The 26355-nt window shown below is 42.8% G+C and overlaps 1 protein-coding gene and 1 non-coding gene across 6 annotated transcripts in view; one reads left to right on the plus strand and one right to left on the minus strand.

The window, feature by feature from the left end:
* Positions 1 to 26355, plus strand: part of LOC126458609 (UDP-glucosyltransferase 2-like) — a 622880-nt gene that overhangs the window by 102291 nt on the left and 494234 nt on the right. The window contains exon 6 of one of the 5 annotated variants that reach the window (XM_050095770.1): positions 23800 to 23835. The exons of 3 other annotated variants lie outside the window; for them this stretch is intronic. In XM_050095770.1, the coding sequence (XP_049951727.1) occupies positions 23800 to 23835 (36 nt within the window). Of the gene's footprint in view, positions 1 to 23799; positions 24020 to 26355 lie in introns of all 5 variants that reach the window. One more of the 5 variants, XM_050095769.1, reaches the window with a different exon arrangement.
* Trnas-gga (transfer RNA serine (anticodon GGA)) lies at positions 13849 to 13930 on the minus strand. The gene is given in 2 exon segments: positions 13849 to 13883; positions 13893 to 13930. It is a non-coding gene; the product is annotated as a tRNA-Ser (tRNA).

Genomic DNA, 26355 nt, shown 5'->3' on the forward strand with positions numbered 1-26355 from the left:
CTAATAGATTTAGGACAGGAGATAAGTGGGAATGTAGAGGGTAGGCAGTTTGGGGTCGATGAACCCAGTAGCTGTGACCAGTTGTCACTTGAGAAGGAAACCGACGATAATGGTGAAAGTGGTTTAGCTGTAACTAATGTTATGCCCGGTCTGGAGGCGCAGAATCGCTCAGACTACAGTAATTTGGGTCATGTTCAGCAAACTAAATGTAATGAAGTCGTGCGGTGTTTCGATTTAAAATTAATAGACCGACTGGAAAAGGCAGCTGAAAATGTAATTCAGGAAACCCCTACACACTGTGACCTAAATGTAATGAAGACAGATGTTGATCACTTTAGTTGGAGACAAATCCAAAAGGAACTATTAGATGAATCTGAGGAACCACCTGTACAACCTAGAATAAGCCACCCTATAATAATAGTGAATATGTTGGGTATTAATGTACGTTGTCTCGTAGACAGTGGAAGTGAGGTGAGTGCAATATCTCAATCCTTCTTTGATGCATTACCTGGTAAAGACAAACTTACTGTAATGAGGGTATCAGGACTGAGAATAATTGGTGCTACTGGCAAAGTGTCAAAAACGGTAAAGCAAGAAGCTTTACTACCCTTTAACATTAATGGTAATTTAATTGATCATCCATGTTTAATTGTAAACAATCTCAGTATTGAGGTTTTAATTGGCATAGATTTCTTGTCAAAATATCAGAGTGTTGTTGACTTTGAAAGAAGCCAGTTAAAAATGGTCTTGCCAATAACCGGAGTAATTATAGTACCTTTTAGTGATAAACATATAGTAACTGATCATGAAACTTGGGAGCTGCCTATACGAGTTCTGAAAAACAGGAGATATTGGGACGAAGGTGTTAATCGTAATGACAATAAGCTGAACACAGAAGAAGAAGAAGAAGCAATTATTGTAGACAAAATAGAAGCTAAATTGCAGGAAATCGATAGGATTTCAGACAATCAAAAGGAAGAACTGAGACAGGTTCTAAAAAGGCATCATAAGGTATTTTCGGATCGACCTGGCATAGTCAAGGGTTATGAATGTCATTTACAAGTGAAACCCGGCCAAGTGTTTTTCAGGAAGCCATACCAAATACATGTAGCTAGGAAGGAGGCAGTTCGGAAGGAGATACAGAGAATGATAGAGTGGGGTGTGATTGAAAAAGCGGTCAGTGAGTACAATAATCCTCTTGTTGTTGTACCAAAAAGAGACGGGAGTGTCAGATTGGTCTTGGACGCTCGTTGGTTGAATGAAATAGTGGTTAGGGAAAGTGATAGACCGCAGAACATGGACGAGTTACTGCAAAAATTCCGGGGAGTAAAATTCTTAACGTCCATGGACATCACGTGTGGGTATTGGAATTTGCCACTGGCGGAAAATTCAAGGAAGTACACAGCTTTCTTGTACGAAGGAGTTTGTTACCAATACCGTGTGGTACCTTTCGGACTTAATATCTCTGTTTGTGCCTTCGTACGTGTGATGTGCCATGTTTTAGGACCAGCTTTAAGCAATAAAATAACAGTTTACGTAGATGATCTATTAATAGCAACTCCTACCTGGGAAGAACACATAGCTTTATTAGGGAAAGTGTTAGAGGCTATTGAGAGAGGTGGCATGAAACTAAAGATTGAAAAGACAGAGTGCGTTAAAGAAGAAATAGGTTTCTTGGGATATAGAATAAGTGGAAAAGGTATTCTGCCTGACCCAGGCAAGCTAGCAGTCATTGAAAAATTTGAGGCTCCCAGAAACAAGAAGCAATTGAGATCAATGTTCGGTCTTTTCGGCTTCTATAGACGTTTTGTTAGTGATCAGGCTTTTAATGCTCCCTGTCTTCACCTCCTGCTGAAAAAGAATACCCCTTGGGTTTGGACAGCAGAATGTCAACAGGCGTTTGAGGTACTTAAACAATCTTTAATTAATAGTCCAATTTTGCATCATCCTGACTTTGAAAAACCATTCTGTATGTCTGTTGATGCTAGTGGCTATGGTATAGCTGTGGAGATATTCCAAATAGAAATAGAGAACGAACAAGAAGTGCACAAGACTATAGCTTTCGCAAGTCGATCTTTACAGGCAGCAGAGAGAAATTATGGCATCTCAGAATTGGAAGCATTAGCAATTGTATTTGGGGTACAGAAGTTTGAGCAGTATTTATTAGGTCACAAGATAATTGTTTACAGTGACCATAAGGCATTGACCTTTTTAAAGACCTGTAAGTTGAGGAATTCTCGTTTGGTAAGATGGTCTTTGTATCTCCAGCAGTTTGACCTTGAGGTTAGGTATATTCAAGGGAAAGACAATCTGGTAGCTGATGGGTTATCTAGAAGTGCGGAGCTCTGTGATGACGCGGGAATTGCAGCAACAGACCCAAATGAAATTCGAATGTTTGCATTGCACGAAGTAAAGGAAGAAAGTGCATTAAAGAGAGTGATTAAGAACTTGAGACGTGAGCAGAATGCAGATGACCAATTGAAATTAGTGAAGAGCTATTTAGGAAATGCGAACTATCCTAAGGTTTCACAATACTATTGTCTGCATAAAGGTATTCTGTTTAGAAGGAAAAAGGTAGGTGTTTCTGAGTGGAAGCTGTGCTTTCCCTCACAACATGTAGACTTGCTAATCGACTATGTACACCTGAGGTATGGGCACTACGGTGCAAAGAAGTGCATTGCAAAATTACAAGAGAAGGTTGTATTTGACAACATGTACCGCCGTGTGGCCAAGCGTCTAGCATCGTGTGTAGTGTGCCAGAAAGTCCGTGCTGCCAACACCAGAATACAAGGGGATATGCATTCAGTAGAGCCAACTGAAACCCTAGAATTACTGGCTTGTGATTTGTTTGGCCCTCTTCCTGTTTCGAGAGGTGGTTGCACCCATGTTTTTGTTGTGGTGGATGGATTCAGTAAATATGTTAAGCTATACCCAATTAAAAGAGCAAATGCAAAAACATTGGTTGAAAAGTTGGAAAAAGATTTCTTCGTGAACGTTGGCGTTCCGAAGAATTTGCTGTCTGACAATGGACCTCAATTTACTTCTGATAGATTTAAGGAATGTCTAGATAAGGCCGGCGTGAAACATCTGAAAATATCTGCGTATTTCCCCCAAGGAAATATGAGTGAACGTATTATGAGGGAATTGAATAGGCTTTGCAGAACTTATTGTGCTCGGAAACACTCAAGTTGGGCAGAGCACATTAAGTATTTTGAGAATGTAGTTAACAACTTAAGACATGATGCAACTGGTTTTGCACCTTGTGAATTGATGTTTGGCCAAGAACCGCACAATGTGATTGCAGATATGGTAGAATTCCCTATTCTAACGCAAATATCCACAGACGAGAAGAAACTAAAGGCTAGGGCTAATATGAGAAAAAGAGCGTTGGAAAGGAAGAAGCGTCATGACGCAAAAGCTGTACCTATTAGCTTTGAAATAGGTCAATTAGTCCTTGTCAAAACCAAAGAAAAATCAAAGAAAGTAAATGCAGAAACCAAGAAATTCATGTTTGTATACCAAGGACCTTTCAGGATAATAGGAAAACCACATGCCAATGCATATAGGCTGGAGTACCCAAAAAGTAAGAAGCTATTAGGTCTCAGGAACGTGATCGACCTAAAGAAATTTATAGGTAGTGAATGAATGCTGTAGGGAGGAGGTTGTTCTTTAACCTCTACACAGTGTGGCAGCTGTGCAGTCCCAGCTGTGTGAGATCTTCTTTCCATTTCAGGTCTCACTCATTCTTCATCTTTCCTATCTACAAAAATTTCGACATCTTCTTACAACACATAAAATTTTCCGTTATGACTATCAATACAGCATTAAGCTAATGAATGCTGTAGGGAGGAGGTTGTTCTTTAACCTCTACACAGTGTGGCAGCTGTGCAGTCCCAGCTGTGTGAGATCTTCTTTCCATTTCAGGTCTCACTCATTCTTCATCTTTCCTATCTACAAAAATTTCGACATCTTCTTACAACACATAAAATTTTCCGTTATGACTATCAATACAGCATTAAGCTAATGAATGCTGTAGGGAGGAGGTTGTTCTTTAACCTCTACACAGTGTGGCAGCTGTGCAGTCCCAGCTGTGTGAGATCTTCTTTCCCATTTCAGGTCTCACTCATTCTTCATCTTTCCTATCTACAAAATTTCGACTTTTTCTTTCCAAATACTAAAATTTTCCGTTATAACTATCAAGCCTTGAGTTATGTAACCATTCTATCTACCGATTAGTGAAAAAAGAAAAATACCTAATGTGACAAACCTAATAGTGGCAAACAATAGAGAAGTATGACGTAATTAAGATATAAAATGTATTTGAGTAACAAGTATGTATAGTACCTTGGTAATATAATAAGGACAAAGTGTTGTTTTATTGGAAATGGTCCACCAACAGTAATTTAAAAAGATGTATGAATTCATGTACAAGCAGGATCTGAAGTGATAGTGAAACCTAGTGTATGCATTAGAGCTAACTAAGAAATAGTAAAAGAGATTGCTTAGTGTTAGGAAAAATATGCAGATAAGTTGTAAGATTAAACTCACCTGGTGTAGCAGGGAAAAGCAGTGTGATGGAATTGGGCAGTGTTTGTGGTTGAGACGTGAAGGACACGTCCCTGAAGTATTTATAAGGTTGGAGCTGGCCATTATTTTAGTGTAGTGTGTGATAGGATACACCTACACGTATTGAGGTTATGAGTTGGAGGCGTGAATGCGACCATAGGTACCCTTATGTTAGATGAGACAGAGCGGCTCATGGTGTCCTATAGGTTTAAGGAATTTAGCATTACATTCGTCCATAATTATTTGATGCAGTTTAGTGGGAGGTCAGAGAGAGACTACCTGAGGTTTCAGCGTCCGATCGAGTGGAAATGGATTGTCGCGTGAGCAAACTAATCAACTGCAGTACACTATGAATATTAAATAAATGTGCTTTCCTATGCTTTAAATTTAAATGGAGTGAGTATTACCTAAGTTCATACACTAGCCAAGTAAGTAAGTACATAATGGCAGACGTAAAACATTATTTTAGCTCAGCATAAATACACTTCAAAGTAAGTAAGTACGTAATTGCAGATGTGGAACTGACAACAGCAGAGGACCAATAAGTGGATTTTGTAGTCAACTAAACGTAGTGTGTTTTGAACACTCAAAACTGTACTATTACCAAAAGTTACTCACATGTACATGGAAGCTGAGAAAACAACCACTAATCATACTCATACTATCTCTAAGAATAAAGTAATCAAAGATGGGTCAGTTAAGTAAATAAGATGCAGATTTGTCAGGAATGTACCGAGCATTGGTTCAGTATTCTGGCCCAGAAATAATAAATTCAGATTAAATATGATTTATGACTGTATGCCTTAGGAGCATAAATTTTCTCTAATACATGACTAAAGGCGTTTTGAGCCATTTGTTTAACGATTTTATGACAATTAAGTAACCGTGAGAGAAAAATTGAGAAAGGTTCTGTTAACTTTGTTCCAGCAACATACTGAAGGATAAAATGTATATATCCCCATTTCATTGTGACCCACCCTTAGATATTAAGTGAACAGAGTCTGAGGCACTCTTTTTGTTTGTTCTACAGGACAAACCAGATAATGGCAGCCTGGTAGCTGCGTGAAAGCGTGGAGTGACTTGGACACAACTCACAGTGACCCCTCCCCTTTCCCCCATGTAATTTAGAGAGATCGAGAAGGACGCACACCATAGCAACTTCCCCTCATCTACCCTTGTGAATGGAAGTGTAGGACGCCAGCCAAAGCGGCTACAACCACGTGTGTAAAATTTATTTGTGAACTTTTCTTTCAGGTTTAGAAAAGACTGCTAAGAGATAAACATCTGTTTATGTGTCATGTTATTCTCTTTGAATTTGTGTATGTAAAAATGTATTTAATGGTTCTAAGATTTTCATAATTTTTCAATTTGTATGTGTTTGTTTGTCTAAGGCAATATGTATGCCAAAATATTTCATGACTTTGCTTTAAAAATTTGAGTAATGACATTGTTTAAAAAGGCAGTGAACATGCCTACAATTTAAATAATTAATGTAGGTAATCAGTTTTCTTTAATGTTTCTACAGGTTTATATTTCAATTTTGAATTTTCATAGGAAGTTAAACTGTACTCTTGCTTCCCTTTTTGTAATTAAATTTTTTTTTTCATTCATTAACATTCATAAACAAAAAATTTAAGTAGAGGGTGATGTAGGGAAGCAGCCTACTCACGCTGTAGTAAATTCACATCAGTTTCCATTGTGTGCCAGCGAGTCTGCTGTAACTAGCTCTGACGTCATAAATGTTGCGCAATACTTTAAAAAAATCAAGCAAATGAACTAAAACTTTTCTAGCATGTCAGAAATAATACTAAATTAATGTGTGTTAAATATCAGTTCGATAACTTCGGCCATTTCCGAGATTTGGACGTTTTTCTGGAAAAATCATTGGCGCAACAGAACAGAGCTAGAGACTTCAAAATTTATATTTAGATTCATCTTTCATAATGATTTAATAAAAACAGTACTTTGGATTTCACAAATTAAGACTTTAGTGGAAATTTATGATTTTCTGGTTTTCGTCTCAAAACTGAAGGAAGCAAGATAGATTAAGTAGGCTAGTAAATAAGGCTAGGATGTTTAGATTTAAATAGGTTGGAGGTCCGCTATGATTATGAAGATGTGTAAAGTTTCTTTTTAATACCTATAAAATTATAGCGATAGCGGATCTCAAAAGGGACAGTTCAGAGCTCATCTGCTGCGTGCAGGGTAATTAGATTAATTCTCTCGCCCAAAGTATTTAACTTAGCCACGTCAAAATTTTGTTATCAATACTTACCTGCGTGCTGAGTGCACGTTTAAATTAAGAGCTTCTCCGGCCATCAGCCAAAGAAGCTATAAATTATTATGTAACTTGAAGTGGTGCGTTACTAGCCCAGCAGCTAGTCGGGAGAGCGCAATTGATCAGGCGATCCCTCAGCCGTCCGCACCGCGGCTTTATATATAAGAACACTGCGCGAGGAAGGAAGGCCCCAGTTCTCTCCAGACGCTGAATGACACGCCATCTGTGTCGGTAGTCGCGTCGCATCAGTGTATCTGCTACAAACAGCCTCGGGTGCCGTATTAAGTTACTAGAGATACGCGGAACTATGAAAACATTATATGTGAAGTGTTAATTCTGGAATGATTTTTATTATCTAGCTTCAGTTTGCGTATTGTCGTATTTTCACGTGCCGTCGCGGGACAGACATTCTACCAAATATTTAGCGTGGCGTTTGATGAAATATTTTCATCAAATTATGGCGAGCATTCTTTTTAACATTTGATTCGGACATTTATAGTTGCATCAGCGCATTAGACTCTGAACTGTTCTGTTAGTTAGGTTGTAGGGATACTTGTGGTTTTATTAGTGAATTTCAGAATATACTCAACTATTTTTGAAAACCGTTTTTGATTAGAAATCCCGGACAATCTCCTAATTCCTCAGAGCTATAAGCTGCAGCTATAAGAACATTCTCAGGTAAAGTGGGCACTAGGATATCTATTTACTGGCTCCAAGTTTTATTAAATCACTTTCTGGGGGTCACGGAGTAAATAGAGAGCCAGTGTTGAGAACGGCAAAAGACAGCAATAACAACATTCTAAAAGCTAGAAACTGATTCAATTTGCAAGTGTTTATACAGCAATCAGATTTTAATTATTTTTACAAACTCCAACATCCGCCGCCCCACAAACTGACATCACTTAATGCACCTTTGCATTGAGTACTGTGATCAGCTTGAAAACAAGAGCACCAGGATACCAACATTAGCTCAAAATCACTCTGATTGTGCCACCTGCAATCTGATGAAGCCGTTCCTTGCGTTCGTGCAATGTCGTGTGTATGACCGAAGAAAGCAACACCTGCTCCAACAGGTCGTTCGTTGTTCACTTTTCAGCACTGCCCATGCTGATCATGTTGGCAAAGCTGCTTTTCCTGATGTCTCTCCAGCAACTTGTAGTCACTCGTTGGCCCTCCAAGATCTCTACGGCAGCACCGTCACAGTGGTTCTATGTCCTGAAGCAGTCACCGTCTGGCAGCGTCAGTGCCACACCCAAGAACGAGATTGCTGGTGCCGGAGGAAATAGCAATCCTTCGGACACGGCACAACCTTCCCCCACCACCCAGCCACTGCCCCTCCAAAAATATTGCATCCAACCAGCAGAACAGAGACTGTTCCAAAGCAGAATAAGACACTAACAGATATGAGGCAACAGCAATGCCGCACATATACAAACACAACTTGTAACGGAACTGAAATGATGGTGGGCTGACAGTAATTTGGAGCCCGCGCGTCGGAAACGGGCGCGCTGGTGTGAGACTGCCAGGGAGTGCACCCTGATGCCATCTATTGGCGAAACTGGGAATTAGCGCTGTCTCAGACAATGCGCTAAGCTATCGGAGTCAAATGTATTCTTTTTCTTGCTAATTATAAGTTATTACTGTATGATTTAATGTTATAAAGCGCTAGTAGTAAATTATTATGACTGGTATGAACTCCAGGGTAATAAATATAAATATTCTTAAATACTAAATCATTTCGGTGAAAAGGTGGTAGGGGAACGCCCCCACTCTTGGTGATACGAGCGTAGCTAGAGGTAGCTGGAGACACAGGGACTGAACAATGGAATGGCCTGGGGAGTGTTGACGTGAGCGGACGTGCGTAACTGTGCTCACGCAAAAGTGATTGTGCAACAGCGAAGAGGCGAATATCGTCGCCGTTTGTGGAGTAGAACGCGACGAATGTTTGTCGAAGCCGTCTCTATGCCACTGGGGCTGATTGTAAGAGTTCCTGCGCCCAGATTTTATGGCGGACGTGCAGAAGCTTATACGAGTGCTACAGCTCGTAGTTCCAGCCACCATTAAGGGCATGAGGCGTGAAGAGCTGCGTTAGCCACCTGCATCTCACCACCAGCACCGACACGTCTACCCAAGGCAAGACTGCTTGCAATTGTTAAGTCGAACTTTGTATACATGTAAAAGGAGAATACCAGTTTTCTTTTGTGCAAGTGCAGAGGACAGAATATAGTAATGAGTAAAATTACGAGGCATGTTGTTCATTGTAAAGTGTAGTAACCTGAAACATAGTGTAGTGAAATCAGACTGAGGCCACCATCGCCTCTTTCATTTACAATTCTTTTGGTTGTAGAATAATTTAGCGTAGAAGAATGCTGAAAAGAGCAATGGTCACACCAGAATGAGTCGCCTATTTTTAGTTACTTCAATTTTTCTGAGTAACCTTTCAAGTAAAGTCACTTAACTTAATATCCGAAATCATTAAATAAGTTGAAGGATAGAATTTTGTTAACCTAAGTTGCATAAGTTGTCTTGGTGGTAATTACCAAACCAACTCACAGAAATTGAGAGAGTATTTGCTTTGTAGAATCACCTAGAATGATCAGAAATAGTAATATTCAGAATTAAGTTTAAATTCAACTTAAGCCGTTTCACTTTGAAACGAGCCAAAAAACTGATTTATTCTTTTGCTCCTTCAGAGCTGGCGACCGTAGTTATAAGTATTTTCAGGAGGATTCGACGGTAAGTCTGCTGCTCTCGTCGTGCTGATAGGATTATCCACTGCTGCTAGCAGTGGTGATTGGATACATAAGCTCACTACCAAGTTAAGTGGGTCAGGTAGGCAGTGTTACCGTGTGAACTGTAGGGCACTGTAGGCCGTGGATCGAACCCGTTCAATCATCACAGCTCTTTGAGAAATAGTCCGGTTAGGAGCGTACTAATCCAATAGGTAAATACTGGCGAGTAACGGTCAAAAATGTATACGCAAGTGAATTTAGCAAGGTCCATGTAGCACCTAGTTAATGTGGTGCAATGGCGAGGGTAGGAGTGGAGTAAAAGTGAGCTGAGCTTGTGGCAGTTGTGCTGTCTTCAAAGATTAATAACGTGAATCCACTACTAACTCTTACCATTAGGGCTGAGCTATTTACGGTTAAAATACGTAGCAGTAAACGCAAAGGCGTGACAGCTACAAGTCCGTATTGGCTTTATACATACGGAAGTAGGAAGCGGATCATTCCGTCAGTGGAGGGGTTAAAACAACTGAGTCAGTTGAGAACATACCCCATTTACTGATGGAAAGATTCGGCGGTTCGGTCGCAAACTGCTGTTGTTCATAAGATGGTTTAATCTGGATAACGTCTCTATTGTAATGCTTAGCTATAGAAAGCTCTTTAGTCAATCAACAGATCAACCGGGGTAACAAACCATACCATTTTAAGGAGCTCTTACAGCGTGTCAGGAGCTTACCCGTTAACCTGGTCTCGATCATATTCATCTTATCACAGTTCCTACGATATACTCAATTCTCAACCTTACAAAGATTCGAGCGTGTCCGTTTGTTGTAACTATGAGTCTATGCTCTTAGGCTTCCCATTGGATATCTTGCTTTGAAACAGACCTTCTGTTGACTACAAATTAGCTATCGGAAAATTAGTCTGAAAGAGAAAAATTAATGCTGCTGGAGTTTTGTGTGTCTCATGAGCAACTGTAAAAAAAAACGTAAATTAGCCACCCCAGAGTCGGGTCCTGCCTAGCGTCATCAGAGTGATGGCATTAATCAAACCAGATCTTAGGTTACGATTTGCTCTCCCTGAAAACGAAGCATTTGAGTAACAAGGTGTAATTCTGGAATGTCTAATTCCTACAAAAAAAAAAAAAAAAAAAAAAAAAAAAACCTCCGTAAATGTTCGAAAGTTGAAAGTCATGGCGTTGTAAGAAACCAATATCCGGCTAGGAAAAAATCTTCCAAAATCTTTAAAAAAGTGGTTCAAATGGCTCTAAGCACTGTGGGACTTAATATCTGTGGTCATCAGTCCTCTAGACTCAGAACTACTTAAACCTAACTAGCCTAACATCACACACATCCATGCCCGATGCAGGATTCGAACCTGCGACCGTAGCAGCCACTTAGTTCCGGACTGAAGTGCCTAGAACCGCTCGGCCACTACGGCCGGCACCAATATCTTCCATAACCAGTATAGAGCGGATTGTGTGGTCACGGACCCAGTAGGAAATCACCAAGACAATCTCGAAAAGGGATCCTTCGTACTCGTGACCTTGGAAAACGATCTACTGAATCCATACATATGCCTGTGGTGACCCATCGGCTTACAGTCTAGAGCACCAAGCTTGGTCAGTCTTCTAACTGGTTTGATGCGGCCCGCCACGAATTCGTCTCCTGTGCTAGCTTTTTCATCTCGGAGTAGCACTTGCAACCTACGTCTTCAGTTATCTGCTGGATGTATTCCAATCGCTGTCTTTCTTGACAATTTTTGCCCTCTACAGCTCCCTTATTACCATGGAAGTCATTCCCGGATGTCTCCACAGATGTACAATCATCCTGTCCCTTCTCCTTGTCAGTGTTTTCCACATATTAATTTCTTCTCCGATTCTGCGTAGAACCTCCTCATTCCTTGCCTTATCAGTCCACCTAATTTTCAACATTCGTCTGTGGCCCCGCATCTCAGATAGCTCGATTTCCTTCTGTCCCGGTGTTCCCACATTGCATGTTTCACTACCATACAATGCTGTACTCCACACACACACATTCTCAGAAATTTGTTCCTCAAATTAAGGCCTATGTTTGACATTAGTAGATTTCTGTTGACCAAGAATGCCCTTTGTGCCAGTGTTTTTCTGCTTTTGACGTCCTCCTTGCTCCGCCTTTCACTGGTTGCCTTGCTGCCTAGGTAGTAGAATTCCTTAACTTCATTTACTTCGTGTCCATTGTGGTGTCACCGCCAGACACCACACTTGCTAGGTGGTAGCTTAAATCGGCCGCGGTCCATTTAGTACATGTCGGACCCGCGTGTCGCCACTGTGTGATCGCAGACCGAGCGCCACCACAAGGCAGGTCTGGAGATACGGACTAGCACTCGCCCCAGTTGTACGGACGACATTGCTAGCGACTACACGGACGAAGCATCGCTCATTAGCCGAGCAGATAGTTAGAATAGCCTTCAGCTAAGTCAATGGCTACGACCTAGCAAGGCGCCATTAACCATTTTAAGATAGTCTCACTTGTATCATCAAGGAATGCTGTATACCAATGAGGAATTAAAAGTTAAGTATAATAGCAGCTACGTATTTTTCTTGCTACCATTCATTACGTATCCTGTTTCAGACCTCTATCTAGCCTACGTGAGAATACGCGTGCCTTTCGGCTACTTCAGTGTGGCGTAGCTGTCTTGTTACGCCACAACATCCATCAATCCTAATGTTAAGTTTCTTGCTGTTCTTATTTCTACTACTTCTCATTAATTTCGTCTTACTTCGATTTACTCTCAGTCCATACTCCGTACTCATTCGACTGTCATGGAGCACATTATACACGCTCGAAACATCGTCTGAATATTCCGAGCCACACTCTTCCATGTGTGCTCTTTACGGATTTTGACACGAGTTTTAAATCGCCTCCTCAAAACTCCCTTCCCCACTTCCCCCCAAACGTCCTTCCTTCCCACAACATGGGCCTTACTTCTGTGAGCACCATTATCCTAGGGCTACTACGCCCGTAGGTTTGCTGTACAAGAATCCCTTCCTTATCTAACATTCCTCTTCATTCTTCTGTTTAATTTCCCACAATGAATCATCGTTATCCTGATACTTACCAATGTCGTCAAACAGCGCTATAAAATAACCCAAAACAAAATCTATTTCCCACTCACTAACATCTTAGTTCAATTAATTTACTGTCATGTTCTCAGCAACACTGTCAATTCCCTTCGCATATCTAAATTCAAAGTGAATACTGAATTGCGCACCGCCAATCTGGCGATACGCATAGTATGTCTCCGCGTCCGCACCTCGTGGTCGTGCGGTAGCGTTCTCGCTTCGCACGTCCGGGTTCCCGGGTTCGATTTCCGGCGGGGTCGGATTTTCTCTACCTCACGATGACTGGGTGTTGTGTGATGTCCTTAGGTTAGTTAGGTTTAAGTAGTTCTAAGTTCTAAGGGACTGATGACCATAGATATTAAGTCCCAACAGTGCTCAGAGCCATTTGAACCATTTATGTCTCCGCCGCGCCAGCTACCAGATTGAAGCTTGTTCGCCGGTCTCTAACAACAAGGATCAGTGTTTTAGATGAATCTGAAATTCCCCAGTGCGCACATAATCAATAATGCTTACAGTTCATACACGGAATATTTCTTTCCCAAAGGCGTCAGCCGCCTAGAAGCATACGATACTGGCCCTGTTCATTTAGGATTTTCCTGAGGCAGAACCATTGCCACGCCACCCATTGAAGGAACCATTTGTGCAATAAACTGCTTATCGAGTGCAGGTACAGCCAACAAACTTGTGCCGCCATATCCTCCAAAGTGGTTTACTCAGTTTCGCCACCCTGAAACTGGCAACACTTCTTGAGGAACTCGTTCAGTGGGTTGGCTAGTTGAGCACAATTTGCCATGTATTTTCTAAGGAAATCCCGAAGAACCTAGCTATTTCCTAATCATTCCGAGAGAGTGGACACTCTGTGGTAGTTTAGGTACACTCTGGGTCAAATCTAACCTACCACTGATATACTGTATGTCCAAGGAATCACTTATCCGTGAATCCGATCCGATCCTTGACTTGTCGGCTTCAACTTTTAAACCCGAATTCCTAAGGAGTTAACACACCTCACTCAAATGCTCCACATGTTCCTGTCAATCTCTGCTAAAAGTCATTATATCGTCCTTATTATGGCTGAAAATGAAATAGCTCTGAGCACTATGGGACTTAACTTCTGAGGTAATCAGTCCCCTAGAACTACTTAAACCTATCTAACCTACGGACGTCACACACATCCATGCCCGAGGCAGGATTCGAACCTGCGACCGTAGCGGTCGCGCGGTTCCAGACTAGCGCCTAGAACCGCTCGGCCACACAGGCCGGCCCTTATTATGGTGTACAAATTTAAACTTAACCTACGAAAATAATATATCCAACAGCTGAGACAAAACCACCGGTGCTGGTAGCCAGCTGGAATGGCACCCTGTTAAACGCACACAAATTCTAATCCATAGTTACTACCGCAATACACTTCTTCGTGTAGCGTGATTTGATAATATGCCTGATTCAAATCCGAGGTGGTAAGTTTCAGCGACCCAGTAAACCAGCCAAGAAAAGTACGTAAATCAAGCAATAGAACAGGGGACGACCTTCTTTTTAAATTCCCCATAATCAGCTACTACTCTTCTGACGTTACATGATGTGACACACAGAATGTTAACTAATCTTTTTTATTAAGTCTTTCTCTAGTGGATACCTCCCCTTGACATGCCCATCTTCATCAAGAATTTTAAGAATCTACCTGTACGGACAGAGGACGTGGACAAGTACTATGCAGTTGCAGATCGGCAACCACTTAAACACTCTCTGATTTCGGACGACCTACTGTCGGGCGGGAGACCAGCACAGTAGTGCTCAATGAGCGGCAGTGTAGCCTGCCTGCAGGCGCCTGCCACTCACATCATGTGTTGTATCTGTACAGGTAGACTTTTAAAGCTCCTAATAAAGGTCAGTTGATGGCGCCTAAGGGTGTACCAATCTCCTTGAAAGGACCCTTTATTATTTTGTTAACGCGTCAGTGTTTCATCCTCCCATGATTAAGCCACTGGAGGACACAAAACAGTACTGAAAAAGCATAAGCTCTTAGCTTCCTTGGGTCACGTTCAAATTGTTTTGAACGGTCTCAAGTGGTTCCAGCACGTAGTTGAGAGCAAAAACTGTGGTTGCGCTGCACTCCGAATGGGTGCAATCGGAACCGATCGGGATGCCTCTCCATGATGTCCTTAGAGAATGCTTGAAACGAGCAAGGGTGTCAGCATCGTCAGAGGTAGTAAATAACGTCTTCGTTTTACTCACTGCACTGCTGACTGTCGTTTTCGAACGCGAAATGTGTGTGAACTTACACCCAAGGGAAAGGGGAGCATTCATTGATGCCGCTTATGCCACACCCTGCTGCCTTTTTGTGTCAATTCTTAGCGGCGGTATGTCTGGTATTGTTGTTTCGTTCATTTCTGGCTTCCATCGCAGGGGCTTCAAAATGAGGCGTGAAATGTGGGTAAGAGGGTTTGTGACGTCCTCCAGATCGCGTGACATACCCACGGTGGCACTGGGCAGAGAGATGGTGAAATTTGGCACTATTAACCCGACTTGCGCGTCACATGAATTTCTGAGCTGCGATCTTTCTTCAGCACGTGTCGACACTTTGCTATTTGAAGGGTCATCGAGCTGAAGGGTGACGTGACAGGGCACCATTCTTTTGCACCTTTAAGCGAAATTTCAACCTTAAGTGTCGCAGTGGGTGGGAATTAAAAGATTTCGAAAGACCGATCCTTTAATTCTGTTTGTACAGTGCACTTAGATTACTGACAGCTGTGTGAAGTAACGATGAAAAATACGTTGTCACGTGTCTGTGACACCGTAGACGACTGCCGGAAAAAAGCAAAGAATTTCTCAGCTATGAACCTGTAAGCAGTCTACTGGCAAAACAATGTCGTCAAAGATGACTCATAAATATTGCCTTCATGGCTCCTGGAAGCCTTCGTGAGTTCAAAATGATCCCTTTTGTCTGTTTAGTGCTCCAGCCGCCTTAGAAAGTGTGATGGTCAACCTCATTGGGCAGCTTAAATAGACGACATGTCTTTCCGATCTGGACAACACTTTCATTGTTCTTGAAGACATTTGAAGAAAAACCTTGTTGAAGAGCGTTGAGACTGTATGCCACTGCCCCAAACCGAGAAAGCACTTCTTCATCGCTCAAGAAATAAAAATCTTTGGGGACCAAATGAATGGCGGTAGAGTCTGTCCCAATCGACAAGGCAATAAGAACGGTCACAAAATTGCCGACTCCGCGGTACATTCGTGACGAGGATGTTACCTCTAAAGGTGGTCGTCTTACCGGCATTCATAAAGGAGTTAAATATCAAGGCATGTAGAATGCAAGAACTACTGCACGGGACTCCAAATTTTCCTGGAACGAAGCGCAAGAGCGATATTTTTTTGTTATTAAGGAGGCACTAACATCTTCCACAATTCTAGAATTTTGTCACGAGGAGATAAAACTTCGCATCTATACTTCTGGTTTTATAATAGTGGCAGTTCTAGCACAAATATAGTAATTCCCAGAAATGCGATAGTGTATGCTTCTAGAGTATATTCCAAAACTGTACCATCAACAGGTTCCGACCTTACTTATTTGGCAGATGATTCATAGCTGTGATAGACCACCATCCTCTCTGCTAGCTTTGAAATATGAATAGGGACACCTGGTGAGATTGAAACTAATGCTTCTGGAGTACAACGTCACAATGGTACACAAAAGTAGCCAAAACACAAGGACACCTTTCAAGGAATCCTTTGGCAGAAAGCAGCTCGAATGAACTGAACTGTCACTGGTGTGTTAAATGACATTGCTGCTAAGAGAGGGAAGCTCCAGCAGTACTGAAAACTTTTAAAGCCTTGAAGGAGGAGGAACAGAGGACGAGTGCAGTTAAATAAGAGTATTGTGTAAGAAGAACTATGATACAGTGGGGCAGAAATGGCTACTCCCTCTCTAAATTCATCTATGATCAGCTGTGCGAAGTATTTCCACGATGCTTCAACATCTGGTCATTCGGGTCTCGTGAAAAGTCAAGAGAAAATCAGGTGCAGGTACCAATGGTCAGGTCTCTACCGATCCGTTAGACATTATTTAAGCCACTGTTAGGAATGACAACGACAGAAGCAGGCTCTGCAGTTACCTCTGTGGTGTCTGGTACCAATCCTGCCCACAGAAGCAGCATTCTACCGAACTTGATTCGAACTCTTTTGGAGATTTCCATTGACGATAAACGGGAGCTGATGGACCGTGGTCTGCCCTGGCTACCTGACCCACTGTATCGTCACCAAAGCTGTGCCGACTGCCAAAACACCAGAGACTTCGCATTTCCGTGTAGAAGACATCGTTTCTAAAATTTGGAAATCTGTGGTAAGGTCTTATGGGACCAAACTGCTGAGATCATCGGTCCATAAGCTTACACATTACTTAAGCTAAATTTAACTTACGCTAAGGACGCCACACACACCCATGCCCGAGGGAGGATGTAACCTCCCTCTCACTTATCGACCTTAATGACAGTGAAAAATTAAACCGCGTGTACCTAATGGAAATTTGGGAAAAGCAATCGTCACCAAAGTTAATTTGTCGGTAAATAGGGAGGAAAGGGTTACATCTAAATGAAAGGAAAAATGCAAATGAAACTGGTGGAAATTAATTTTGAAAAGGGGTAAAGTCAATAAAGAAAGTAAATGTGCGGCCGTTACGTTAACAATTAACTAGCGGTAATTAGATATTTGAGATTTGCGGGAAATTACGGTCGCCAGTCCTATGGACAATTACTATAGTAACTGAAAAAGAAAGGTTATTACACATATAATTAGCACTAGAAGCGTGGCAACTGAAGGTTGACACGTGTAGTGTGAAAACTGAAAGTTTGTCAGAAGTAATAATATACGCTACACTCTGACTTAATTTAGCAAAAGAATTAATAAAGCCGGAAAATCGAAAGTTAATTTAGTGACTGAAGTTAATAGTGAGCTTTCTTTCTGAAGCACATCGAAATTCAGTAAAATACGGTTAGTCTTGGACTACCTAAACAATCATTTCAAAAGCTACTTGAATCTACGCAATTTAGAAATAAGGGATTTAACTTTGAACTTGAATTAAATAATTCTGAACAATTAGCAATAGTAAAATTTAGTACGTACCAAGCTGAGCTGCAGTCACAGGTAAGCTAAAATACGGTAACAAAACTCGCACTCTTAATTTGTGCTTGTGTAATCTAAATATTGTAGCCAGCTATGACTACCTTAACTGAACTTTGAAACTGAAGCAGAGAAATCGAATGATGCTGGCATTTGAATTTCAACGACACTCGGGTTCATTCCGGAAGAGGGAGGGACCCTGCTTGGTAATGCAATTGGGACAATGAGCAACAAAGGTTCATGCTGAGTTGCTGTAATTTCGCGAGGCAAATGGAACAATTTGAAAAGCTGAGGTCTGCCATACAGTTCTGAAACTTTACGTGCTTTTAGTCTTCCTTGTTGGTTGATTGAAGGTTTGAAGCCGTCGATCGAGGAGGTGGCGACAGTCACTCATTGTCGGCCGTCGCTGTAGCAGAAGCTGGATGTTGGCGCGCCCTCTTCTCGACACGGTCACCAGAAGAAACGGGCTCTTGATGTGCACCAGCTAATGCTTCCCGTCCGCGACACCGTGTCAGAAACTATCATCGCAAGTCGAGCGCAATTACATGCTGCCAAACCCCGAAAGCGCGGCAACTCGTGGGAGCGTCACACAACACACCTGCTCCACTCGCTACTCCACCCAGACTCCTTCTCTGCTCAGCCCGCGCTCCACGCGGCAGAGTTAACACTACCAAAGATCCTAAACACTCTGGTTCTCCACACGACCTGTCGACGTATTCGTTCGATAGCATAGGTTTCCCTAGTCAAGACCCAGCGTAAAAATACGAATAATGTTTACAAAACAACCAATTATACATCGACATAAATGCATAAATATATATATACAAATAGTAAAACAATTACAATATATAAAGACACAGAAATGTCATATCTTGAGGTAACAAAACAAGGAAAAAGGATTATAGTACAATAGATGGAAATAGGAGGATATGCATTTCCGGCGTTACAAGGACTCGAACCCCCGACGGGGGCAGCCGCGCAGACTGTGACAAGACACCTCTGATCGCGCGGGTACCCCGAGCGGCACCATCATTTTGAAGCATAGAGGATTCCAGGTGGTGATCTCTGATCGTGGAAAAGCTTTCTAGTCGAGATTAGTTTCAGAGGTAACTTTCACATTGCGATGTCATTCGCCGGAAGACAGAGTCCTAACATCCACAGATGAGTGGTCTCACAGAACCCTTTAATAAGACATTGAAAGTCTTGTTTTCGATGTGTGTTTGTCGAATAGACAGACCGGGACCCAATACTGGTCATCGTGACATTCGCATACAACAGAGCGAAGCAAAACACTACAGTATCCAAACCATTCTTTTTGTTTCAAGGTGGCGAGGCCGAAACGACAATGGGTGCATTGTTATCGTTTCATTCATCTTCAGGATGAGTGTATGAAACTCCTCATTACTGCAATCAAAGAAGCAGGGCAGTTGGCTCGCTTATGGATCCTGAATGTCCAGCAGAAAGATAGAGCTTTGGCCAAAGACATACGCCAAAAGTGACTAGATATGGACTTAAATATGGACTTAAATACATCTACGGAAAGTGGGGCTATCGAAAATTTAGTAAAGCGTTAGTTTGTGGTATTCCGTCCTTCAGCGCCTATCGGACGTCACATATGGTGGCGATGGTTATGACCGTCAATCAGGAAGACAAAAATGGGGAGATGTCGTCCATGTCCTCTGTATGAAGCCCTAGGTGGTCCTGCGGCGCAGATCGATGACGGGATGTCAAAGACCCACTCGACGATCACGATGCTCATGATAGTGAAGAGGATGTGACAATTCGATTAGGATATGAGGATCTGTAAGTGTCGTCATTCGGAGGACCATTGCTAAGATGAAGATACAGGGTCCAATAGTCGACTACAATGCGAATTTCTAAAAAAGCACATCACTGTTTCTCCAGGAAAGGTACAGGGTCGCTATTCGTGGGGCACTCACTGTGGTGTAGTGCTTAGCGTTTGTGGCTGGCGTGCCGCATGTCGTCAGTTCAAATCTCACCACCAGTGCTTGTCAATTGTTCTTTTGTATTTATCATTCCTGAAAGTGATGAAATATGTTTCCATATGTTGGAATATTAATCGTCTTTAAATACGAGCATTGTGGGATATTCGAATTTTGTACAAACAGCTCTACTCTTTCTTGCATAAGGTCAGTTCTGTTCCGGTTGTCCATTCTAAAAGTACTTTGAGTCATACGTGGTGTTTCATTGATGACCTTCTTTTCCGATTTGGACTCGATTCGGGTTATGACGCTGCAATATTTTCATATTGGGTTTTGGGAATTGGACCAAATAAAAGATTTCTGGGTATATTCTATAACATTTCATTCTTTTCTTCGGAGAAAATCATCAGCTAGAAAAATTTTGATTTTTCGTTTACTGGAATGAATTTTTAATATATTTTTGACTTGCTGATTGGTTGTGATGTATCTGCTGGTGGGGCTAGCACTTCCAAACTACGTAAATTTTCAACATTGCCAAAATAAATGGCATAATTTTGGAAGAGGCGAGGTATGTTAAATATACTAAAAATACGATACTGATCTATTTCATTAACACAGGCATAGAAAATATGTTTAAGAATTTAATGAGTGTCTACCTCGTATTGGAGCTCCGAAAATGACAGCAAAGTACTGTTGAAATCGGTCCTCAATTCACAGTAAATACACTGGTGTCCAAAATTACAGCAACAAACCGCTATTTCCCCGTCCAGTGTGTAATTCACGATATAACCATACTGATTCTCAGCAGATGTCCGTACGATCGTGTTCGGTACGGGAGATGCCATTTCGGTCAATGGAAAACCACACCGACGATGACGTCAGGGCATCTATGATACGGATTCACATCATTCACACTGTGTACGCAGTCACAGACGGTGGAATATGGTACATAGAAGTAGCCTACCGGACTCTCTGGTGGGGAGGGTCATGGGAAGAATGGAAACAGGACAATAGCAAACTGATGTGGCCCGATGGGTTAATGTGAATCGTTCTGTTGTTTCTCGGATGTGGCGACATCCCGAATACCAGGGTAGGACCGACCACGTGTGACGTCAGAAAGAGAGAGCCGTTATTTGGCTGTAAGTGCACGACGGTGCCGTCTTACAACTGCGCGGCAACTGGCATCTGACCTCGCAGCATTCACCAGGTGTGTTGTAACGAGGCGAAAGGCGTACAGAAGGCTTCCTCAGAGTGGTCTTCATTGTCACAGACCTGCTGTATGCGTGTCTCTCTGACGCGTCTTCACAAATGGGAACGTCTAGAGTGGAGTAGTCAACATGCCACCCAGACGTTCGAACGGTAGACCAATGTTCATTTCACAGATGAGTCTCGATTTTGTTGGGGGAACGTGGAACACGCTTTCGAGACCCAAACACTGTGGAAAGAGACCGTTATCGAGCAGTATCCTTAATGGTGTGGGCAGGGATTGTGTTGACCGCACGAACGCCTGTTCATGAAATTGTAGAGGTGAATTGGCAGTTTTTAATTGGTGTCAGGTACCGAGACGATATCTTCAGACTTCATGTGCGTCTGTTGCGAGATGCTGTGGGCCGAGACTTCGTGATAATCGACGATAATGCTCGACCTCATACAGCACGGGTGGTTGATATTTTCTTGGAAACGGAAGGTACTGTACGCATGGCGTGGCCTTCTCGCTCTCCCGCTTTTAATCCCATAGAGCAGGTCTGGTATTCTCTAGGGACACGGGTTGCATCACGTCACCATGCGCCAACCACTTTCCAAGACTCCCGACCAGCTCTGCAGGAAGAATGTACTTCATTGCGTCAACATGAGATTGATGACATCATTCACACAGTGCAATATCGTTGTCAGCCCTGTGTTGCTGCCAGAGGTGGTCATACCCCACTGTGAACGCATTAACTAGCTGTCGGAATGTGTGTGCAAATCCGTTATATTGGAAAGAAAAGAAGAACATTGTCTCTGCTATGCATGTTGCAGTTGTTTTCATTCTATACTTTTTACATTGTTCCTACTTAACTATCCACTGTTTACATTGTTTTGTGGCAAAATAAACACTAACAAGCTAAATTTCCATTTGTTGCTTTAATTTTGGACACCAGTGTGTTTCAAAGTGATTTTAGCTCTGAAGTATTTCCTGAAACATTACAATTCGCAGATTGCCCCTGCAACACCTACAGCGCCTCTCGCTGTTGAAAAAACAAAAATAGCTCCCAAAGTAGCTCCCATGTCTTTAAAACATCAAGTCACAAACCGACCCAAGTCCCTCCACAACTAGTAATTATGAAAAATAAAAAAAAAGCAAATAGAGGGAAATATCTAGCATAGAAAGCAACAGAAAAGAAGAGGAAGATTTAGTTATAAATTTTAGAACATGGGAAGAAGGAACATAGGTCTGGGACACCAAAGATTTATTAAAATATAAATAACCATACGTTGTAATTACGATACTCCAGTCTCCAGTCTCTAGTCTGTTCTAGTTCGGAAGTTATTTAGGACGTGCAGCTTTAGAGAACAACAATTGGGACTTTATTAAAGGGGGACCAAGAATAGATCGTGACGAGATTGTTTTTGAGGATTGTCAATTCAAGACTTTAATTTGGACATTTATCAGATTAGATAAACGGGAAGGTGAATAGTAATCTCTTTGGCTTTAATGTCAATTCGTGTGAATATTTAAACGCTTTACTGAACTGAGAATTTTAACCGGATTCAGACTTCGAATTGTGATAGTGAGAAACTTTAACTTCACGCCACTAGTGATCATAGTTAGTGACAGTTTGCGGATATTAAATAGAAAGAACTTACTTACCGAAAGTGACAGGATATTATCTAACATCTCTGATGCTAGCGGGAATCCTACTTAGACATCTAATTAAAGAATTTCTTTGAATGAGATCGTGTGAGAGAACCTATTTATTAATAATTCTTGTCAATAAACTGATGTTAATATGAAACATCATACAAGTCTTGAACATTAATTTAACATTAATAAACGTTAAGGTTACGTGATCTATGCCAAGAAGAAACTAGCGATTCGTAACTAAAACAATTGAACGAAAGGTTAAAGAATCGTCGTCTGTAAACATTGGTAGTAAAGCTACTGAAGATTTTTTCTCTCAGAATTGGGAAGACTATACGTGTAGTGACCCACGTTTAACATTTGGTTTTAAAAGTAATGAAACTGATACTTAGCCGGGACAATATTAAATAAAAGTAAAACCCTTCAATGACAGTCAATGTGTAAAAAACAAAATCGAACTTTCACCTATTAGACGAAAAAGCGAAAACAGAAAAAGGGCTGCTACACCCCTCATCAGACTGTTTCTAATATATAGTATTTTTTATCGAGAAAACAACCGTTTTTGCTCCGCAACGTGTCAGGAATTCTCTCTCTCTCTCTCTCTCTCTCTCTCTCTCTCTCTCTCTCTCTCTCTCTCAGGTTAGATTCTTTCTTTTTTGCCTTAGTCTCTGGTACAAATAGGGGAGGTTGAAGTCTATTTAAGACTTCCTTGTGAATTAAAACTGGTTGCCGGACCGAAACTCGAACCTGGAATCTTTCCTCTTCGCTAGTAAATCTGTACAAGTACAACTCACTGTCTTCCCCGACAATTTGCTTCCACCAATACCTCCTCCTACCTTCAGAACTTTACGAAAGGAGTAGAAAACAGTAGAAGAAGAGGTATTGGTGGAAGTATGTGTGTGGAGGCGTGTAATGAATTGACCTTTGATAGCTTAGTCGGGAAAGGCATATATTCGAGGATGGCGTCCTGCTCTCACACACAATTTTAATCTGACAGGAATTTTCAAATCAGCGCAGTTCCACTGCAGAGTGAAAATTCATTATGGATTCATTTATCTACGTCACCCACCTGCAAGGGAACATTTCATTTAAATTCTATTTCAACCTTTAAAATAATTCTTTCACACACTGCAGCTTGTCAAGCAGACACCACTACAATCATCACCAGAGAACAACAATTAACATTTGTGCTGTACGTCCACTTCTGTCATGTGCTTTTTTTACAGATCACCCGAAAGTCCGCCTCTTCATATCGCAGGGAGGTCTCCAGAGTATGAATGAGGCGACGTACCACGCGGTTCCGCTGCTGGTCATTCCCTTCTTCGGTGATCAGCCACACACCGCGGCCAAGGTCGCCCAGGCGGAGATCGGCGTCAGATTACAGTTCAGGGACCTCACCAAGGACTCCCTGATACGTTCTATACGTACCGTCCTGGGGAATACAAAGTAAGTCTCTGATGTATCTTAAAAAGTCTCTCGCGATAGTTTCTCTGTTTCATTCCTCATTGTGGATCAAATTTTAATAGCAAATAGCGGTAGTTTAAAACTTGCTAAATCTGGAACGAATGGTCTAGATTTCATATCTTTACTTCACACACATCAAGGATGTAGGTAGCAAAAGTCCACCAGGGAGTCCTCCCATTACGTCGGTGCCGTGTGCTTCGCCGCAGTGGTAACACCTGTTAATGTCAGGTCACCAAAGTTAAGCGCTGTCGGGCTTGGCTAGCACCTGGATGGGTCACCGTCCTGGTCTGCCGAGTGCTGTTGGCAAGTGGGGTGCACTCAACCTATAACACTACTGTCTGTTACTGCTATAACATAACCTTACACCCCCCAGGGGGTCCACAACTCTTTTGTGAACACGTGCGTAGCGAGCACGGGACCCCGAGCTAATGTGGCCCTCCTTCCTTTCCGGGCTGCATACCTTCCCTTCCCTTTCCGCATCCCTCCCCGTCCCCCATATTCGCCCCCCCCCCTCACCTCTGGCTCTTTCCTTCCCTTTCTCCCCCTCTGGGAGTATGGTTTGTGCCTACGTCCGGAGACGGACGCTCGAAACTGTTCCAAATTCCTTGCTTTTACACTTGCAAGTCCTCGTCCTTCCTCTGTCCTTCTCTTTTCCTTCCCTCTTCTCCTTGCCCTTTTCTCCGCTGCGGCGTTTGAGACCCCCTTTTCTTTCCTTTCCCTTTCTCTTTTTTCCTCCCTGTGCGTGTCTGAAGGCCGACCCACGCACTTCCATGCGTAGCCGGTGACGGGGTAACGCGTAATTCCCCGCCCCGGGTAGACAGGTAGGACACGTACGTACCCCCTGGTAACGGCCAGGCCCAGGGAGGGGTGATTACCCGAGCTGATACCTTCCGAAAGTGCCGATTGGTCCCTCCGTCCGTTTGTCGGGAGGTGTGACCTGAGGTGTGAACAATCACCTAAGGCGGGTGTGCCCTCTGTGAGGGCCCCCACAAGGGAGGAGCGCGCCATCGGAGACGCCGGTAATCATGGGGGATTCTTCCGCAATGGTTTCCTCACCTTCCACTATGTCTGCTCACAAACGTAAGTTCACTGAGTCTCAGCCACAGACGGTTCTTCCATCGTTGCCACAGTTCCTTGTTGTTTCTCGGTCTGACGAAGGTCACGACTTCTCCACGGTCAACCCTTTCATTATTCAGAAAGGTGTCGACGTAATTGCGGGTCCTGTAAAGTCTTGTTCCAGATTACGGAATGGCACCCTGTCGTTAGAAACACACAGTGCCCTCCAGGCTCAAAAATTGCTGCGTACTTCTCTGCTCCACACCTTCCCTGTCCGGGTGGAACCGCACCGTACCTTAAATTCCTCGCGTGGAGTCGTTTATACACGCTCCCTCGATGGATTGTCTGACGAAGAAATTCAGCACTACCTGTCTGACCAGGGCGTCACGGCTGTTCATCGGGTTATGAAAAGGGTTGACTCGAACATCATTCCAACCCGCACTGTCTTCTTGACATTTGACAAAGTTCAACTCCCATCAAAAATCAAAGCAGGCTATGAGATAATTTCCGTTCGCCCTTATGTCCCAAACCCTACGCGTTGCTATCGATGTCAGCGGTTCAATCACACCAGCCAGTCCTGTTCCAATCCGGCCAAATGTTACGTGTGGCAAGGATGCCCATGAGGGTGCTTGTCCACCTCCATCCCCTCGCTGCATCAACTGTATGGGTGACCACGCTGCTTCCTCTCGAGATTGCCCCGTTTTTAAGGACGAAAAGCTCATCCAGGAAATAAGAGTGAAGGAAAAGGTGTCGACCTTTGCTGCTCGAAAGTTACTCGCCAGTCGACAGCCCACCGTGCCTCAGAAAGGAAAATACAGCACTGTCCTTGCTTCTCCTCGGCCAACAAAGGAGGCGGCCACGCAGACTTACGACCTCACATTTAGTACCACGGTCGTCAGATCGGCCAGCGCAAAGATCGCACGTTCAACCTCACCACTTTCGCCTGCCCACTCTATGGCTCACCCTTCGTCGGGTTTTGCTAAATCTCGAGCCCAAAAGTCAGACGCCAAGTCTTCAAAAAAAAAGAGCATTCTCGTGAAGAGTTTTTACGTACTGCAACTTCACAACCATCGGTTCCTCCTTCATCTAAACATCATACCTCCAAGAAGGCTACGAAGAAACACAGTTCCTCTCCTTCTCCGCCAAGGCGTGTCCCATCTACAGCACCACCTGGCGGAAATCGCCCTCGGCCATCTTCTGTGTCGCCGAGGCGCACTGCTGGTGGCCGGTCAACTGGCCGATCGTTGGTGGCAGGAGCTGCT

Source organism: Schistocerca serialis, chromosome 2, assembly GCF_023864345.2.
Source record: "Schistocerca serialis cubense isolate TAMUIC-IGC-003099 chromosome 2, iqSchSeri2.2, whole genome shotgun sequence".
Classification (NCBI taxonomy): domain Eukaryota; kingdom Metazoa; phylum Arthropoda; class Insecta; order Orthoptera; family Acrididae; genus Schistocerca; species Schistocerca serialis.